This window comes from Perna viridis, chromosome 10, assembly GCF_037379345.1.
Source record: "Perna viridis isolate PV_CMFRI_1.1 ecotype Kerala chromosome 10, ASM3737934v1, whole genome shotgun sequence".
Lineage (NCBI taxonomy): Eukaryota > Metazoa > Mollusca > Bivalvia > Mytilida > Mytilidae > Perna > Perna viridis.
Window position 1 is genome coordinate 7,235,287 of NC_142454.1, and position 21,827 is coordinate 7,257,113.

Below are 21,827 nucleotides of genomic sequence, written 5' to 3' on the forward strand. Positions count from 1 at the left end.
AATAAAATTTTGATATCGTTAAAAATTGAATATTGAAGTCTTCTAAGCAGTTTAACTGAAGAGTTGTTTTCAAATTTAAAGTAAATACATGTAGATCACATGTACAAATAAATAATCCTTGTCATTCACGATTTTAAACATTTTAGCTGATGAGTTGCTTTGATAACTCCTATTTCAAATGAAATTCAGAATCTGCAGATTTGCATAACAAGCAAGATTTGCAGCCCACTTAAACAAAGAACGAAAAAAAAAATCCTGATTTAACACCTAAGGAGGTCGATGCTATTCCAAAACCAATGGAAGCGATGGATTACAACATGAGTGTACTGCTTGTCATGCAGCGTTTCAGGCAACTGAACCAGACGAAAACACATCCGAACCCTGTAAACGCAATGACCTAGTTGTATAAAAAAACCAAGTTTTTATAGTTCATCAACGAAAGCAGTCAACAATTGGTTGCAAAAAGCAACCAAATTTTGCAACCCATCGATAGCGACAATGTTACAATTTCCATTCCGAGCATATATGTACACTGTGGTTAAGCGCTTATGTCCATAACATGAGAAACAAAAATATTTCGTCTTTACCATAATGATGAGCTTTGAAATGCAAAGGATTTCACTGAATAATGTTAAAATTGATAAACTTAATAAATTCTGAAAAATGACACCTTATATATTAGGCACGTTGAATTAATGGATTCGGTGATCCATCTTTGAAGACCTCTTTTATATTTCCCTGGACCAAAAATTCTAAATGTAACAGCCGAACACCGAAATACCTCTGTGTTAAGTAATGCAGAAACATCGTGATAATGTACATGCTTGGCTGCCACATGTGGTAGGTAATATTGTTGACTTGCATATGACAAGGAGTGTATGTGTGCCATACAATTTCTGATTTCATAATATAATTTTACTTGAGATCTGAACTGTTATGAATATGATCATTTAAGAGAAATGAAAAACAATTATGATAAGAAAATAGGCACAAATGATGAGAATATGAAGTGGTAGATGTTTTTTTTTTGTGATTCAACAGACTCATGTGGTAAATTTACTTGCCACAAATATATTGGTTCATACTATGTTATAGTTTCAGAATGAATGTTACAAAATATACTAAAAGATTTGAAATTACTGACTTACATTATATATTGAAAACTTTCATTTACTTTAATGGCATCTTATGTCCAGCCAAAAAAGATATGTCTGTTAAAGGTTACATTACCGACCCTATTTTTTTTTATCTATCCTAGCACATCTATTATGGTATTTTTCATAAAATGCCACTAAACTACATTTGTATTATTTCTTACAGTTAAACACTATTAAAGTAAAAAAATGCTTTCCCATAAGTGTCAATATAAACTTTATAATGAGAGAAAAAGGCTATTGGCTGCTTTACACCTGTCCAGGTAAATTTTCACAAGTTAATGGCTACCTATTCATCAACTCTTACAATAGCAACTGGTCATTTTAAATGTCCCAATAGCTGTGTCAATCCCTTGTATTGTTCAGCAGATTGGTAATGAAAGAGTTTCATAGTTGTAAAAAAATCACCAAAAAACCTTAACAAAAGTAAAATAATGTGTGGTGCAAGAACAAAACTTTTCAATAATATGGAATGAAATGTCTTGTTGAAGATGATTTCCATCCACATTTCTTACTTTTACAAAAAAAAACAAGGTAAATATACTTTTTATTATTAAATAAACATTCCAGTTTCACCGCCTTGCTTTCTGTCTCTTAAGCAAAGAGTTCCTTAATGCAATCTAAAATAGAAATAAAAATTGTCAAAACAATATTGAAATTTATAGTTCATTTTTGATTTTACATCAAAGGATAATGGTTTAGATCTAGTTTAACCCCACCACAAATTTCATGCAGTTGGGTTATTCAGGAGATTGTCATAATGTTCAAGTATTACTTTTAAGTTTGATTATGAGGAACTGTCTTAGTTCTGTTACCATTAATAATTTACTATTAATGTCAGTGCCTTGCAGAGCTTGCTTTAAGGTGTGTTTACACCATAAAATGACATCTGAAGGCACCAATTGTTTTAAGATTGCAACAATATTCATAACTTAAGTGTTTTTTTTTTTTTTTTATCATATTGAAACATATAATGTAAAAACAAACAAATGTACAATAAATGAAAACTATACATCCATATCCTATTCAGAAGAGCATTACTTGTACATATTCACATCATCACATTGCACGGAAACACAATAAGTGCATTTTTACAGTCAAAAAATTTTACTATCATAAAAATGGCACATAAAAAGGGTTGCTGAATTTTATAGTTCATAATTAAGATATAATATGGTTACAAGATATTAGTTAATAGAAAGAAAAATTGTGAGCAAAATTCACTTGGTGATACCCCCTCCCCTATCAGAAATCAGATGGAAGGTCAAAGTAGGAGGTGCACATTAGAACCATGTGAAAAGACGTGTAAAATATGAAATACAAAGTCCATGTTTTGCATCAGATACCCCTAAGAAGCCATTAAGATGGAAAAACAAAATATAATGTAGAAAGTGCACAATGGCATCTTGTGATAAAGAATTAGTGAAAGTTTCGTCTAATTTCATTCAGTAGTTGACCTATGCCAAATTACAAATCACTATGTACCACACAAACCTGTTTATCTTTAAATGATCTTTTATCTTTTCTTCTCTGTACCTTGTGTTTTACCATCATAAAGGCCTTGTTTTTCTTCTTCTGTTTATTAGACGTGCTGGCATTTGGATTCATTTTCTGAGGACCACCAGTAAACTTTCCTCTATCTTTACGTCCTTCCTAAAATGATAGCACAAATATTCAAATCATATAAAAAATTCAAGTGATTGTCTTAGAAGAACAATGATTTTCTTCTGTTCAATACAATTTAAAAAAATCATCTTCAAATCAACTAAAATTTTATTCTAAAATATAAACTAATCTATCTGCTGTCTCTTATTTGAAGTCCCCACTGACTGTAGATGTGACCACCTGAAGCTGATGTAACCACCTAAAGCTGATGTGACCACCTGAAGCTGATGTAACCACCTGAAGCTAGATGTCACCACCTGAAGCTGATGTAACCACCTGAAGCTAGATGTGACCACCTGAAGCTGATGTAACCACCTGAAGCTGATGTGACCACCTGAACCTAGATGTGACCACCTGAAGCTAGATGTAACCAACTGAAGCTATATGTGCCACCTGAAGCTAGATGTAACCACCTGAAGCCTGACCATAGAAGGTCATTAAATACAACTACTTATTATAATAGGAAGCATATCAAACAGAAAAAATAAAAAAATAAATAAAAAAAAAAAGAATTAATTCTAGACTGAAGCAATGAAGATACCCAAAATATTTTCCTACAGTATCTTTCTTTAGCCACTATGAATGAAGTTCTCCTCACAAACTATTATATGGGTAGTATGTTAGTGGTATGAAGCAGATTACACTGCTCTCACAGTGTTATACACATACTATTTTTGGTAGTTCCTTGGTTTTTTTCAGCATCTGTTTCTTTTTTAAGTTAGTAAGGTTGAGATGTGTTACAATGTATTATGTTTTAGAGTTGATCTACAAATAATTCTCTCTATAAACACTACAGTGTCTCCAGTACTGAGGGAGTCCTAACAGAAGTTAACCTTACCATAACAGTTTCAAGTCTGGACTGTTTATCATGGGCTCTCTTCTTATGGACCATTTCTATGGCTGACAGGTTCACTAGCTCTCCACTAACAATAATAATGATAGGATTATCCAAAAAAATCCATGTACGTAAAATTATCCTTACTTTGGGGATGGGTTTTTATACTAGCTTCCTCTGAACAAATGACTATTATCTTTTTTTACAATTTTATATTTAGACATTACCACAGTTTGTTGAAGTCAAAATAAACTTCAAGCACCAAATAGTTTTTGAAAACTGGTATTTCTTGCATTTAAATATTACAACTGTCCTCTATTAAGCCTCAATTCCACATTTCAAGCTGGACTGCACTTAATACTCGGAACTATACAATGGCACATGCATGCAATACTCGATTAATCCATGTAACGATATACATGTTTCACATTTCACAAGGAAGACCCAAGATGTGAGGGATTAATGGCTGCACGGACAAACAGAAGCACTGGACTAAAACCCTCATTTACTCACCTGACCAAATAATCTCCATTTAAAGACAGTGTTTGTTGCTATAAGAGACTAAATCAAATGTACTTACCTCTGTTGTTCATCCTCGTCTATCTGGACATGTTTACGCTTCTTGCCTTTAGTGGCTCCCTCTACTTCCTTAGCGGCCTGTCTACGCTGTATCTGTTGGAACTCTTCCTGTGTCAGGATACGACTTGAAGATACTGTCTGGGCTTTCTTTTTCTCCTCTTCTGGGTCAAGGTCAACTCTAGAGGCATCCTGGAGATCAAAGGTCATACTTCACGATTGAAAAGTCTTTACAACAGTGAACAGAATTTGTTACATAGTGGAATCCAGCAGTCTGAATTTTCATTATTAGGATGTTTTATTAGAGAATATATGGTTTATAAGAATTGAACAAAGTATGAGTTCACTGCATTACAAAATAGAAGTAATGTCAGCACTTGGACTGAAACACGCCATTTCAGTAAAAGCTACTTTGGATAAATATTTCTAAAACATGTGAACTGTTTATTCATTTTTTAGCATTATGATGCCTCCTCTCTTTTCACAATTTGGATCACCCATCATTCATACCTGATCCTTCTTGAAACTGAAGTTATGAATATCTATCTGTTCTACTCCCCCTCCTAATCACACAGAACCATGGATCCAGAAATTGTAAAAAATGCCGGTCATTGACTAACAAATTTTGCAAATGACCGACAACAATTTTCCAATATCAGACATAAAAAATTGTCAACCCTTATAAATTACAGTCTGCATGGTATATTAGTGTATAAACATCCTGTCTACCAGTCTCCTAATTGTTTATTGGAAATTAATTGACAGGTGTGTGTCAATTTTAGCCGATGTGCAGCCACCTGTGACCATGATTTACCTGTAACTGATTAGTTGATTGCATAATTGAATAAATGGTACATGTGCAGCCCCATTGCCTATACGAATTAATTGAAGTAACTCGGAAAATCTTCATACATTAATAAACCAAGAAAAAGATTGACAAATTCACCATTTTCCTGCCGATCTTTCAGAGGTAACAAAAGCACATGGAACTGAAACTACGAATCAGTCATACATGTAGTTTGTAATTATTAATTTGTTAACTGAATGGTTTTAACACAGAAGTCATCAGACCATATAAATCAACATACAAAATGTGTTCGTGAATTTCTTCTATAAATATTCAACATTTTTTTTCATCACTCGGAAGTTTTCGGGTGTTTGCCTATGTGATGAAAAAGTCTGAGAGATACAATGTTTTGTTTACATTTTAGGACGTCCAAGTGAGGTCAAAACTGAACTTGTTCACTCGCTCTGATATTTTGTAAAAGACAGAGTAAGTGATGAAATAACACAATTTCCAATATTTATCTTAAAATAACTACATACAAACGTTTTTTTAAAGTTCATTATCCATCTGAGCATGTAATAGACTGACAAAAACGTCAGCTGAAGTTTGATAAAATGTCCTTCATGGGCTGTCAAAATTTCAGGACCCTTGCACAGAACCCCCCTAATATTACCTTCTCCTCTTTTTCAGTAGAAAGGTGTTTATCTCGTATGATTATAGGCTTTACCTAGTATAGACAAAGCTATTAGAACACAAGTAACAACTAAGATGTTGATGTACCACCATACTGTTATGGGTAATGTTTTGACTACCAAAAACTAATATGCAAAACTTCCAACAACACATGTTCCATGCCTTGTGTCAAATTTCTTACGTCATGTCCAACAGAACTATTTTGAGCCATTTGTGTCTCAGACCCCTTACTTATAATGGACCTTGCTGAGGCTGTCAATTATTCTATCGCCTCCTAAATACAGAGATCCCCCTGATAACATACCTGATCCTCCTCATCAGAGGAGGAATGAATTTCTATCCTCGTATCCCCCTTTGAAATACAGAGATCCCCCTCATAACATACCTGATCGTCCTCATCAGAAGAGGAATTAAATTTCTATCCTCCTATCCCCCTCTCAAATACAGAGATCCCACCTCATAACATACCTGATCCTCATCATCAGAAGAATGGTGAATATCAATCCACTCCCCATCTTCATCATCATCATCTTCCTCCTCACTCGCCGACTCCCAATCTTCATCTGTTCAATGACGAAAGAAAACATTTGCATTTTCTAATTCAATATTGCTACTATTTTCTGAATTCTTCCAATGTAATAAAATTCAATATTTTATTTGAAAAATTATCTTTTTTTCTATTAACTTTGTTCTGCAAAAATGTAACAATATTTTCCTATTGTAAAAAACATTATCCAACATGGCTGATGGTTTTTTTAATCATCTGAGAGAATGAGATACTCATTTAAAATACCAAAGATGACTATTGTTTAACCAGTCTTTCTCAATATAACTTTCCTATCACAAGATGCCAAGTGTTCTAGGATTAATGATGATTTTAGTTTTCCACAGGAAAGTTCCACTTTGCTCCAAACAATACCTGCTTCCAATACTTAGCATCCTTTCAGAAGTTCAGATTTACTACAGGGAAGTGGGATGGAATAAATAATTTAATCCTGCAATCACCACCTTCATAAACAAACAAGGTGTTTAATACAGCTGTACTATATATTTGTACATGTACATTTTTGCCTATAGTATAACGCAGTGCCCATAATTATTTTATAAAGCCATAATTTATCATTCAATATTGTATTTCCTTGACCAAAATATCACTTTCCCCAATGATGGGGAATGGGAATCCTAGAACACTCAAATGTCTAATTAGATTCTAGTGCATTACTCTCAGCTTGTAAATAGTTCTACCTCCTTTCTGTTTTTCCTCTGCTTCCAGTATCTCAGCCCCTGGGATGTAGTCCTTCGTTCCCAGCTCACCATACTTTAACAGTTCACGTTCCTTCATAGCCTCTGTAGGTCTTCCCTATCAAAATATTAAGTTGTGCTATAAGTCTCACAAAAATGGAAGTTGATATTGGACAGCAACCACAATTGCTTACAGTGTATTCCCCATCTAAATAAAGCCATGATTTATCTATTGGGAGTCGAAATAACTGTTGAAATTTGGAGGGATGGATGATTAATTAGGTGATTACAATATACACATGTACTTCCCACTTCTTGACTAAGGATATGATTTTTCCACTTTCACAGATGCTCATGGCACATACATCAAACTTATAAAATAACTAACGAACAAAGAATTCTTCTCTATCTTATGATTAAGTCAAAACTGCTTTTTTTTCCAGAAATTAATGCATATTATTAATTTCCCAAAACTGTCATTTAAGACCAAAGTGTGCTTTATTTTTTGTGACAAAAAATCCACTTCATTAATAAAAAAGCTTTTGCAATAACAACTTGTAACAAACAACTATTGCAGTAAATGGGCAATTAGCTTCTTAAAGCACTGTCTATGAAATAGCAGAGCTAAAGCACATGATATGCCCCCCTTTTTCAGTGTTCAAAATTCCATACCCATAAAAATGGAAAACAATAAATAATAAAATGAAGCTCCTTTCTCACTTGGTGGGTGTTTATAGAAAAGCAGAGGATGCCTACCCTACCATTGCACCTGGTCCATGCTACCAGTTTTTAGTGGAGTCTGAGTTGCTCATTTACTTTTGTTACTTTGTATGTATTGTTTTGGTTATTTTATGTTCTTTGTTGTGTGTGTCTGTTCCATGTCTGGTCTTTGTCCCTGAATTACATTCTTTTGATTCCCATTAGAATCTTGGTTCCCTTGATTACTTTTAAAAATGACCAAAATTGTACCAAAAAAAATTGTAAATGATGTGGACAGACAGACACACAGACAGGGGTAAACCATAGTACATAAAGTTCGAAGAATTTGATCGTAGTACAAAATACAGTCATTTTTTTTAAAAATAAGTTGAATACATGTGCATAGCTTTACTTAGTCATATTATTTTCTGCCAAATGCTGAAGCTCGACAACTGAAGAAAATATTTTAAAGTATGATATAACATATGTAATTAGCATTAATTACCTTGTCCTTTTTGTGTAAAATTTCTGGATTAACTTTTCTGTACAGCTGTATCAGAGACCGTGCTGCTACCATCACAGCTATTAATAGAAAATAGGCCTAATGTCACATTCTATCTATAAACATTAATATCATCATAAATTTTCAGGATTTATTATTCTTACATCACAAGCAGTGCTAAGGGTCTGCCACCAAACAAAACATGACAGGTTCAATACATATAAGAATGTATTTCTTTGGTAACACTGACCTAATTTTTAACATATTATCCCCTAATTTTATCTCATGCATGAATTATGCAGTACATCTAAACATTGAAAAATAACTATAATGCTCTTTTTTTAAGATTAAGTAAAGTATTTATAAAATTCAGGCAGGAGAAGATGGTGACTCATGCATGTCAAAAACCTACCAAATTCACTTTTATTTCAGTGGGTTTTTCTACATCATGAAATTACCTCAACAACAGGCAGTGTCTTAATTTTATATGGATTACTACTTAAATATATTTAGATTTTTGTTATGAAAAATGAGGTCATCGTCATCTTATTATGAAGATGGTTAAGATGGTTCTTCAGCACAAGTACAAGTTTCATTCAATTCTTTCATTAAAATAAAGAAAAAAATACTAGTACATTGTTACAAAGCACTTACTTTTATTCTTATGATTTTTGTATTCTGTTAAATCTTTAAGCAATGTCTCAGACAAAGCTAAGGGGCACCTGTTACAAATTTCTCTTACTGCATTCAATCTGCAAATAACAGTATAAAACAACTATTTCATTCTTATTGTGAATTTCTGTCCAATTATATTGACACACTCTGGCATCAACTTAAGCTAAACTTTAGAATACTGAGATGCCTAAGTAAGGTTTATATCCAAGATGTTTTGATTGATTAATAAATTGACGTAGAACCCAAATCCAAAACTGATATATATGGCATAAATGTTAGATGCAGTATGTCAAAGAACTATGTGAAGTCAAGACTTTAAATTTATCCCCATTGAATCTGGTCAAGATATTAGCAATTTATATGAAAATTTTAAAATCCCCTTTTTGCTGCTTACGCATTGTCTGTTTGGATCATCACCCCAATAATTATACATAACTTCCATTTCTGGTGTGGCACCTTGTAATACATTTTTATACAGATCCGTTTACTTATATGCACTCAATCTATGATCTGCAAACAATTTTCTATGAACAACGAGGATGATGATGACAACAACTTTGTATTAACACCATTGCCAATTTTTTGGGGGTTGTATAAAATTAATGTGTATCAGTCTTCTTCCAAAAAATTTCCTTTGATATTGAAAGCTTAAGGTTCAATACCTTGTGAAAAAAGACAATTTACAAACATCAACAAAAAATCTAAATATAGTACTTACCCAACACCCATTACATCACCAGAGTTTCTGTCTGAGATGAAATTATTAGCAATAGTCAGCAGCACACTTTCTAATACCTTAAAATAGATACATCATGTTAACTTTCAACAAACATTTTACAAAACTAAAAATAAGGGTCAAAAACTTCCTGTAAAATATTCAAGTTACATTTTAACATTGAAATCAAGAAGTTGAACAAAAAATATCAGATCTTATACTAAATTCTAGCTTTTACACATAATAAGCACAAAATTACCAAATATTCATATCTTTTAATTCCTAATTGCACAGGAAACACAGAAAATTAAAAAAAAAATTATCTATGTTGGTCTGCTGTGGAAACAATGCTATACCTTTACATCCTCTGTGTATGGAATAATTTTTTGGGGTTGTATAAAACCCAAAAAATGTGAACCTTTGTTCAAGGCCAAAGGTTCACATTCATGACACACAACACATTGTCTTCAGCTGTTCTACCTCATGTCAAAAATCAAAATCCTACACCTATCAACCAAACAGTTACTGCCAGACATGATTTATTATAGACAGATGCACAGATGGACTGAATGACTATAATAGGGCATCCGCCACTTTTCATGGTGGGGCATTAATGAAGTCATAATACTTACATCAGGGGGAATTAACTCATGACTAGACTGTGCTGCATACAACAATAACTTCGTCACCTCTGGAAAATGAATTTTAAAATTTTTTGGTCAGATTTTAATATGCACAAAAAGTCTATAAAAACTGCCAAATAATGATCAATAAGCTTCAGCTTACACTATATGAGTCATCCTAATGGACCAAGAGGAAAGATAATCAAAACGGTGTCAGAAAATCATAAAAATTATCTTTATCACTGATACACACGTTTAAAAAATTAAAAAATATTACCCAAATATATAATATAGATATATACTAAAACTGGAGCTAGACATTCTAATAGAACCCTTCTTGAAAGTTTTGCCATCAGTTGGAGATGCTCAGTGCAAGAGAAGTAGCAATAGTTTTCATAAATAAAAATTTAATATTAGGTAAACCCCCACTGGTAATGCAATCCCACAGGAAGCTGATATCCAACGGTGTCCAAAAATGCTGACAATAAAGACCATTTTAATAAAGCCACTAACTTAATCTGAAATTAAGCCATCAATTGGGACTCAAGATAATTGTGAGGGAATCTGGACAAGTGGACAAAAACAGATGGACAAGATGATTCCATTATACCACCCACTAGGTTGATCTGGGTATAATTATAGGTTTTCATCTGATTATATTAAATATCTTCATCCTCAGTATGGTTCCATAAATGATGAGTCTGATAAACAGTCATTCATTTAGTATTACCTCTCTGATGTGGTTGTAGAAATCTCTGTATATCTGGGTAAAAGTTTTATGGTCAGTCATTTAGTATTACCTCTCTGATGTGGTTGTAGAAATCTCTGCATATATGGGTGAAAGTTTTACGGTCATTAATTTAATATTAACTCTCTGATGTGGTTGTAGAAATCTCTGTATATATGGGTGAAAGTTTTACGGTCATTAATTTAATATTACCTCTCTGATGTCGTTGTAGAAATCTCTACATATATGAGTAAAAGTTTTATGGTCATTGATTTAATATTACCTCTCTGATGTGGTTGTAGAAATCTCTGTATATATGGGTAAAAGTTTAACAGAAACAACTGATGTACTCCAATTAGTCTGGAAATAAGATCCATTAACATTAACTTTACTTCAAATCTCTCTGTTGTTGCCTCTAACTGTCTAAATAGCTTCTCTGCAAAATCTAAAACAGAATCAAAAAGCTGTTAAGTAGGTATCAACAGCTTTGGTGCTTCATTTATCAGATAGGTGCTCCTCACTTCCATCATCCATTCTCAGTGAAAAAAAACAACTCTTATATATATCTGGCTGAAGCCAAAACCTTATGTCTAAAACTCCCCATACTGTAGTTTTCTGAAGTGAAACCTTAGGTCTAAAGTCTCTTGTATCTTCCTGAAGTCAAAATATAAGACCAAAAGCTCCCATATATCCCTGAAGCAGAAACTAAGGTATTAAACTACCAATATCTCCCTGAAGACAAACTTAAAGTTTAGAATCCTGTTGCATTTATGTAAAACCCTTTCACTGAAATTAATTATCATTTTTTTACAAAAATCTGACACGAGGTGATTCTGGCATGTTAAAAGTCCTCCAAATTTATTTTTAGTTCTAATTCAGAAATAGTTACAGATCACATGACCAGTCTTAGTTTGTCATTTGGTTGCTAAATTATTGTGACAAAAATCATATATTTGAAATTGGTACTTTACCAGAGTTATGATTTGGTTTAATTAGTTTGATTTTAGTGGAAGATGAAAGTATGTTTTTACAGCTTATGTAGACCGAAAAAGCATCATTTGTTTTTTTACAACATGAATCGCCTGCTCCATACGTAGTGTCTGAATTTATATGGGTTGGAACTTATACATTCAAAGCTGGCAATTCATTTACAATGTATTTAAATAACAGCAAATCAACATACCTTGAGGATCATGTATAAGGTGCAAAGCTGAGAAATTAAATGCTTCTGCACTCTTCTTTTTCTTCTTATGTTTCTACAAGATAAATCAGATATGACTGTCTAGATAGAAAAAGGTGTGTGATGAGTATAAAAATTCAGTAGAAGGTTCTAATTGTAAAATTTTCTTGAAGCAAGTAACCAATAAGACAGGTAAACACCTGATCCAACAGAAAACATGTCCAATATCATTGAAACTAATTTTATTTTTATAAGCTCATCATACACTATGCATTGAAAATGTGAAAATGAGCTTACTTGATCCTAAATGCTCTATCTTTATTTTACAATTTGTCTATATGCCTAACACTATGCCTGGTTTCTTTTGTCAATCTTGACAACTTACATTTAAAACCCCTAAAGCTCTATCTTACCTTTAAAACCTCTAAAGCTCTAACACCTTTAAAACCCCTAAAGCTCTAACACCTTTAAAACCCCTAAAGCTCTAACTTACCTTTAAAACCCCTAAAGCTCTAACACCTTTAAAACCCCTAAAGCTCTAACTTACCTTTAAAACCCCTAAAGCTCTATCTTACCTTTAAAACCCCTAAAGCTCTAACTTACCTTTAAAACCCCTAAAGCTCTAACTTACCTTTAAAACCCCTAAAGCTCTAACACCTTTAAAACCCCTAAAGCTCTAACTTACCTTTAAAACCCCTAAAGCTCTATCTTACCTTTAAAACCCCTAAAGCTCTATCTTACCTTTAAAACCCCTAAAGCTCTAACACCTTGAAAACCCCTAAAGCTCTAACTTACCTTTAAAACCCCTAAAGCTCTAACTTACCTTTAAAACCCCTAAAGCTCTAACTTACCTTTAAAACCCCTAAAGCTCTAACACCTTTAAAACCCCTAAAGCTCTATCTTACCTTTAAAACCCCTAAAGCTCTAACTTACCTTTAAAACCCCTAAAGCTCTAACTTACCTTTAAAACCCCTAAAGCTCTATCTTACCTTTAAAACCCCTAAAGCTCTAACTTACCTTTAAAACCCCTAAAGCTCTAACACCTTGAAAACCCCTAAAGCTCTAACTTACCTTTAAAACCCCTAAAGCTCTATCTTACCTTTAAAACCCCTAAAGCTCTAACTTACCTTTAAAACCCCTAAAGCTCTAACACCTTTAAAACCCCTAAAGCTCTAACTTACCTTTAAAACCCCTAAAGCTCTATCTTACCTTTAAAACCCCTAAAGCTCTATCTTACCTTTAAAACCCCTAAAGCTCTAACACCTTGAAAACCCCTAAAGCTCTAACTTACCTTTAAAACCCCTAAAGCTCTAACTTACCTTTAAAACCCCTAAAGCTCTAACACCTTTAAAACCCCTAAAGCTCTATCTTACCTTTAAAACCCCTAAAGCTCTAACTTACCTTTAAAACCCCTAAAGCTCTAACTTACCTTTAAAACCCCTAAAGCTCTATCTTACCTTTAAAACCCCTAAAGCTCTAACTTACCTTTAAAACCCCTAAAGCTCTAACACCTTGAAAACCCCTAAAGCTCTAACTTACCTTTAAAACCCCTAAAGCTCTAACACCTTTAAAACCCCTAAAGCTCTATCTTACCTTTAAAACCCCTAAAGCTCTAACTTACCTTTAAAACCCCTAAAGCTCTAACTTACCTTTAAAACCCCTAAAGCTCTAACTTACCTTTAAAACCCCTAAAGCTCTATCAAGTTTCTTCTGTCTTTTCTTCGTCTTTTTTCCAACTCTATGTCCAAGTAATACATGCTCTCTTTTCTTGGGATCTTTCTACAATATAAATCATATCTCTATCTTGAAACAAACAAGGAAATTCAAAAAAAATGTTTGCACAAAATTTTGAAGAACAGTACTTTTTCAAAGTAAAAGTTAGCAGTAGTAAGAATACACAATCAGCACAGTACAAAATCTTCTATAAATGCTTAAAGAATTCTTTAATAATAAATTCTCAAGTTTTGCACAGAAAATGAATTACTTCACAATCCTGTAATATCTTTAATAAATGTTTATGAAATCAATATTATGGAATGATCATTTCATAGTCAAGCCCAAAACTAACATTTGTACCCAGGAATACGGCAAACAGGATATCAAAAATGAAGCACACAATCTTAAATTAGAAAAACAAAGGGTTAACATAACAGCTGTACTGAAACACAGTTGGCCTGTTCCTTATTAGGACTTTTGAAATCCAGTAACAAAGTGGACTATCTTTCAATCAAGATATCATTCTACCAAAATAAAATTAAAATCCTTCAAAATATTATTTCTGGACATCATATGATATGCAGCCAAATAGCCATATAATACCCGTCTCAAATATGATCCTTACACTTACCTCATCCTCACTGTCACTTTCATCTCCATGTTCATTACCAGCACCGTCATGACCCAAGAAAAACTTGAGAGCAGCTACTAAAATCTAAAATGTTAAACAAAAAAGTTTAAACTGTTTATACATTTATCAAGCAAGCATCAGCTACAGCATTACTTTTATTTTATTCCCTAAATGCTTAAAAAGTAAGTACCATCACTCCTGAAAAACATTGAAATATTCTGAAAACTACAGGGAACTCCTTCAATAAAACACAAAATGGACAATGTCCCTCTCAAGGGAATCCATGATATATGAATAACAGACACACCAGAATTTGCTGAAAAAAAATCTGTTATGAAATGATTTACAACACTACACAAGTTTTATGGTCGTCATCACGAACTCGTGGATCATTATGGTGTATCCATCTGCGCCATGAAAACTGATTTATTCAATGTGTCATAGTTTTCCTTTCCTTGTTTGTCTACCCTGGACTTAACCCAATTTTTTCTGAGTAACTTGACTGGTGTTTCTAGAAAAGCAGAGGATGCTTACCCTACTGGTGCACCTGGTCCATGTTCCCAGTTTTTAGTGGAGTCCAAGTTGCTAATTTGATTTTGTTATTTTGTATGTATGATTTTAGTTACTTCATATTTTTTGTTATGTGTGTATGTTTTCCATGTCTGGTCTTTGTTCCTGGATTACATTCTTTTGATTACTGCTATAACCTTGGTTCCCTTGATTATTCTTACATATCTTAAGTCCTATTAAGTTCATCAAATGTTATTGACAGGTCCATCAGAACTGAGTATACTCATCATGTGAAAGCTATGTATCAAACATCAAATATAAAGTTTTTTTTTGGTAGAAGTTCAGACAATTAAGTGAATAAAAAAAAATCTGTATGATTTGGTTGTTTCATCCACTTCTTAGATCATTAGATATTTTACTATATCACACCAAGGATAATGTGATATAAACAAGTAATATAAAAAAATGGCTGTTAAGATTAGTTATTGTATTATTCTGTCACATTTTCTATAAAATGGGATTACGGTAGTGTTAAGCGACATCATGACATTTCTTATGTTGTTCTCCTATAACACCTGGTGACATCATAGATGGATGATAGCTGTTGTGATAGATGTCAAATATCAAGGGCCAAATATTCCAAAGGAATCATAGAAGAAAGAAGGATTTATAATATATGTTAACAAATATGTAATTTCATATTGGCCCTGTTATAGGTTTGAGGTCTGTCATATTGGTCGAGGAAGTCGTAATGGTCCGAGGCATTGCCGAGGGCCAATATGGCTGTCGAGGCCAATATAACAGGACCAATATGAAATTACATATTTATTGACAATTTTATTAACCAACTCAACTAGATGATTTGTAGAACAATTGTTTTCGTGTTTTACCAAGAACATGTAGGTTTGTTTGCATTAATCAGTCGTAAATATCCTTTTTGTATAAAATGGCAGATTTTTTTGTGTTACTGCAGCTTTTAGTCCTGGTGATCAAAGTTCAACAATTCTAACTAAAAATAGTGGTGTCAAACGACCAGAAGTTATGATGCCGTATTGGCCCTGGTCAATTTTTGAATATTTTAATATATTTTGGGTAGTTGGTTAATAACACATCAAAAATATCAATTCACATTATTTCATCTCAACTTCACCATAAACCCACTGACGTTCATTTGTTATGATTTTGATGTCTAATTACTTAGTTGATATTTGCTACATTCAACTTTCACTCATTATAAAACCTATAAATCAACCCCTCTCCCCATTCCTTTACATGTATAACGTTCCTTAGATACATGTACATACCTTTGTGACTTTAGAGAAACAAGCTGTTGTAATGACATTCACTGTTTTAGCATCTCTCCAAATATTTCTTCTGTATAATTCTATCATTACATCCTATATACAATGATCAATGTACATTCAATCAACTAAGACAGATTACAGAGTAAGAAATAGTTCTGTGGCTTATTTAATATGAAATAAACTATATTTGCAAAGTCAAGAATATATATACTATTTCCTTCAGATTAAAGACATTTATCCAATAAGTTGGCAATGATACATTTTTAGAACTGAGACATATCCATACTTAATTGAGATATTTTAGTATTGATCCGGGCCTAATATAGAGGGAGAAATGAGCAAAAACTTCTCCTTGTTTGTTTTTAGAATTGAGACATTTCAATAGTTTCCAGTAAGATACAATTAAAAACATTTTGTCATATCAATAAACATGGTATTTACTGAAGACAGCTTCAGAATTGAGACATATCAATATATGTACTTACCAGAGACATTTTAGCAGCAATGGGGTTATTATCCTTTAACATGGTATACATGAAATTTTGAAGAGTCTGGAAAATTGAGAAAGAAATTATTACAACAGGGTATTTCCATTCAAGATATTACAAACATTTTCCTTGTAATTTCTGTTTAACTTGTATAGTATGAAATTTAAATACAATTCGTACAATGAATCACTTTTATATTCAAATTGATAAAAAGTCATAACAATATTTTGTCTTTAAGCAGAAATTATCAATAAAACCATTCTAAGTGTGTATCTTGGTTCTCAAGACATTTTGTATGCCAACATCATGGTGGATTTATATTTCTTTTTACCCTTTTTATTGCTCCTAACAAGTGAAGAGAGCACATTTCACATTGTTTACTGCGAATAATAATACCAAGGGTTACAAGATACAAAGGAAAACCTGACAGCCAAACTATTATTTACTGGAAGATGGCCAAAGTCCTTAATTCTAGGGATTTCACATGAATAAAAACGAATACAGTATCAGGCACTATTAATACATCAGAAGCTTGTCGGGAGAAAACGTATACTGTGAGAAATCAAATATCTTGATGTTCATGCAATAATTATTTTATTGTATGGCAATTCATAGATTTAGTTTAACATGTTTTTTATTTCCTTTAGCACAATGCATTTGAAGCTATATATGTATACAATATTTTCACACTAATTCAAAGTTTGAATACATTGTATTTACCCATACACTTTAATATGCTATTCACAATATTAGTTACATAGTCATTTAGTGACGGATATGCCTCATCATGTATAAGATCTACGGATCATAGTAAATTCCATACCCAGTCAATAATTGACTATGTAATGAATTTACCACAATGATGACCTACATATAAGTACTTGAAATAAATCATTCCTTGACACATTCCAAGTTTGGTTGCCATATTGTTTTGACTAGAAAAGGTAAGAACAATAACTCCAGCATTGACCGGGTATCACTATATTAGGCACCGGGTATAAGAACGTTGATCAAGTATAAGAAATACACGGTCTTCATGTGATGCTTATGTGGTGCAGGGATTGGCTGATTTTTTCATACTACATACTTATTGTCTTAAGTTTCATATTATTATACATGGCAATGACATTTTTGATACATACTGTTAAGTTTCATGTTATTATACATGGCAATGACATTTTTGATACATACTCACTGTGTTAAGTTTCATATTTTCATGCTTGGCATTGACATTTTTGATACATACTTACAGTGTTAAGTTTCATATTTTTATGCTTGGCATTGTCATTTTTGATACATACTTACTGTGTTAAGTTGCATGTTTTTATGCTTGGCATTGACATTATTGATACATACTTACAGTGTTAAGTTTCATGTTTTTATGCTTGGCATTGACATTTTTGATATCACTGACAACATAGGTATACAGCGTCTTCCTAAGGACCTTGTCCTGACAACGGAATAATCCAAAGAAAAGTTCTAGTAGTTTGGTTGCTGGTATCAACCCTTTGTTTCTTAGTAATATTAAAGCTTTGCAGAAACACTACAAGATAAAAATAAAAAAATAACAAAGATAATGTATTCATAGGCAGATCCAAAGGGTCCACCCAGGTGTTCAGCAAGTCAGGTTAATAATTGAAAAAATGGAAAATCACTCCCTTTTTTAGATTTTTTATTCCACCACCAGTATTTAAAACCATTAAAAAGTCTGCAACAACTTTCAAAGGAACTAAAGTTTCTGTTCCATTTATTAAGGTGTTTTTTTTTTCTTTTTTTTCAGATTTCCAAAGAATAAAACTGACATAATGACACTTTATAAAATAATGAGATATAATAGGTATACAGCTTAAAATGGCTCTGTTTTTATGGCCCCGTGCAAGTCCGGATGTTAAAAGAATAGGCCTGCAGCAGCGCTAAGCTTGTCGTAAAAGGCGACTAAATAGTGCTCAGAACCCTAGCCGGGGGCTAGGGCGCTCTGCCCAAAAAGCAACTGGGATGTGTGCCCCAGGTGGTGGAATGGGGTACCCCTGGTGTGTTACATGCTGCGGTTGTCAGGCTATAACACGGAAAACCTGACCGCAAACCATAGTGGTGCACCGTGTTAGGAAAGATGCCATGTTCCTCGCACGTTAAAGAACCCTATTGTGGTATTCTCCCGGAGTAGGAACCATAGGGCTCCGCCACAGGAGGCTAAATTGCCCAACCCTACCCATCTCTCCCTATTTCCAGTGGCAATCAAAATTTTTCGACCCCATTGTCCTTGTGTCCCATCCCTTTTTCATTTCATCATTATTTCATGTTCATTTTATCATCAATTTCATGTTCATCGTCTGAATATAGCTGAAATATTGCTGCTCGGACGTTAAACCCCAACAAACAAACAAACAAACAAACTGTTTTTATGAGGATTTTAATCTTTGGTTTGCAGTATTCAAGGATTCCCATTTCCCATCATCTGAAACAAGTTGAGGGAAAATTATCCTGTACCACTTTCCCTATGGCAATAACAAATTTAAAATGTCTGAAAGGATTTGTTCTATAATGAAATCAGATATCAGTTGTAGGAAAGTAATATTACTTGAAAATAATACTATAAGATGTAACCTGACTTAAGTTTTCAGAAAGCCAATCGCAGTGCCCATTACATGCAAGTGACCGTCCCTCTAGAAACTTGCTCAGGTAAAAAAAAAAGCAGCAGTTCCTTGGATAACTGATAATCAGTTATCTTAGTACTACAGCCCATTTGGTATGATGGTTAACACAGAATACATATAATTATTATACATGTAGCACTTATGTAACTTTCAAATATTCAATCTGGAAATTGGTGCTTCTTCCCTATAAAGCTCATGATCTCTATTTTGCAGGTTATTTGATTTCCTTTAGTCTGGGTTGGCAGTAAATGTAAATGTCTTTTCCTCTAAGCCAGTGCTATTCACCCCTGACTGAGGACATAAGACCAAAAATCTTCCTTTCTTCATTTATCATGTTTTATTTGTATTTAGTTCCTTTTTATCCTTTAAATGTTGCTATTTTTTTATTTTATTTTAAGTTTTCCTGTGGCAACCCATAACCTTCAAGAATCCTATAACCATCAGTTTGTCTGAACCAGGAAAAGCAGGAAACTCAGTGCTTAACATGGAAACTATAGTTCCTTTGACAGTATGTTACCATGCAATGATAATATTCAAGTTTAGAGGACATCAACACGAATCTAAAACATTGATAATATTGCCTGACGCCAACCCATGACTTTACTGGGTATCTCTGTACCAATATCATACCATTCTCATGTTTCTGTCCAGAACAGTTGAATGCGTCTTTAAAATATCCCACAGCTGTTGTGGAAAATCAGCTGCTTCATCTGGGAAACAACTAACCACCTAAAATTAAATACATTGTAAAGTGTATCAAGTACTCTTTCTTCTACAAGAGGACAGACAGTGGACTTCCTGTATTACAACATTTTAGAATATATTTTATTTAATGTTTTAACTGTATGAATACAAATACTGAAATGCTTAATAGCAACTTGTCCAGTTTATGACAGTACTTAATTGAGTGAGACACATTCTTTCTTTCTCAGACCTGATTTTACTAGGTCAACAAACAAAGCAGAAATTGGCAAAATCTGAAGTAAATATACAGTACAATAAGTATAATCATAACATCAAAATCCGGATTTAAAAAAAGTGGAAAAAAAATCAGGTCTGCCTTCTAAAGCACATAAAATGTGGTCTGGTATGGCTGAAAGCAAGTCAGATATTGGAAAGTGCAGGCATAGCCAACCTCACCTCACTGGCCCCTCAGAAGAAAATAAAAAACATCTATAGTCACAGCAGTCCTATTTTCTTCTAACATATATCTGCTTTAAAAATTACATTTGCTTAATTCATATGAAAATCTAAATTTTAATATCATGACCACTATTTATAACTAAAAGAATGAAATCTTTGATGAAATGTTAAGACGCTACCATTTCATATCAGCTCTCACCTGAGACAGAAACAGAACAAGTTCTTCTAATGTCTTAGAATATTCTGATGGTTTTAACTGAAATATCTGCATATTGGACTGGAAATGTCTATACTGTTGTAAAAACTGTAACATACAAAAAATAACTACAAATCATATATCTTGGTCATATCTCTGTAATATGAATAATGTGGAAAAGGTACATAAAATCATAAAGTTGTCTCGCAAGTAGAAAATTGAAATGCCATGCTCTACCTTAACTAATGGAGTGCTCCTTTACCTCAGTAGGCATCAGGTTAAAGTGTTACATATAGACATATCTAGTAAACAAATCATAAAATTCATTATTAATAAATAAACAAACAAGTTTTATTTAGAATTGGAATATAATATATAAGAAACATAAGCTCTGGTGAACATTTGCCCCCTTCTTCAAAGAGCAAGGTCAATGGTTACAGACCGTAGTATGTAACACATCACATTAAGACTATTAACTATTAACTAACATGCTACACATATACATTTACATGTAGGTGTATAGTGTGCATGAACAATTTTATTTGTACATAAAATCCTCATCTTAAAAAGACAAAAAAAAAACAAAGTAAGAACCAACATTGGAAAACCACAGTTGACTATGCTTTGTACTTCTTCTATCTGTCGTTGGAAACCTAGGGTTGACTAAACTTCGTACCTCCATCATCTCTCATTGGAAACCTACATGTAGCCCTGGGGTTGACTACACTTCGTACCTCCCTCCATCAGATGGAGGGTGGTACGAAGAATAGTCAACAATAAGTAAGGACATGATTTTTTACATTAAAAATCAAAACATATAAAATATTGAGCATTGATGTAACTAATTCAATATGCATGCAACACATCAATCTACAATGTATCTAGAAAGATAAAACACGTTATTTTACCTCATCTCGATATGAATTTGGGTCCCTCTTGATAAGATTTTGTAACTGTGGAAGGTTGTTGGGTAGTTTATTGTGATTTCTATCAGCCATCGTCAGAGGTGCTCTCTATCTCTCCTTAATAACAAAATTTGTTTACATGTGGCACGTGTTTTGTGTTTTGAGAAAACCGGAAACATCAAACTTTTCTAAGATCTATCTTAAAAC

At 33.1% G+C, this 21,827-nt stretch overlaps 1 protein-coding gene across 1 annotated transcript; it reads right to left on the bottom strand.

Moving 5' to 3' along the window:
• Positions 1-1,688: 1,688 nt before the first annotated feature.
• On the bottom strand, positions 1,689-21,817 carry LOC148604331 (protein SDA1 homolog). Its single transcript, XM_088548553.1, has 20 exons — positions 21,624-21,817; positions 20,719-20,823; positions 20,007-20,105; positions 18,083-18,265; positions 16,720-16,785; positions 16,235-16,327; positions 14,421-14,504; positions 13,751-13,852; positions 12,077-12,149; positions 11,177-11,338; positions 10,176-10,234; positions 9,547-9,623; positions 8,808-8,905; positions 8,157-8,233; positions 6,956-7,070; positions 6,179-6,273; positions 4,235-4,422; positions 3,658-3,742; positions 2,649-2,807; positions 1,689-1,774 (listed from the first exon to the last, which is right to left on the bottom strand). The coding sequence occupies exons 1-20, from the start codon at positions 21,711-21,713 to the stop codon at positions 1,727-1,729; spliced, it is 2,058 nt and encodes a 685-aa protein (XP_088404679.1). The 5' UTR covers positions 21,714-21,817; the 3' UTR covers positions 1,689-1,726.
• Positions 21,818-21,827: the final 10 nt, after the last annotated feature.

What these genes read in the sequence shown, in the direction of transcription:
- LOC148604331 (XM_088548553.1), bottom strand. Translation starts at nt 21,713, where the DNA reads ATGGCTGATAGAAATCACAATAAACTACCCAACAACCTTCCACAGTTA. An exon ending in AAAGTGACAGTGAGGATGAG is followed by an intron (nt 13,853 to 14,420) that starts GTAAGTGTAAGG and finishes TTTATATTGTAG; the next exon opens with AAAGATCCCAAGAAAAGAGA. An exon ending in CCTTATACATGATCCTCAAG is followed by an intron (nt 11,339 to 12,076) that starts GTATGTTGATTT and finishes ATTCTGTTTTAG; the next exon opens with ATTTTGCAGAGAAGCTATTT.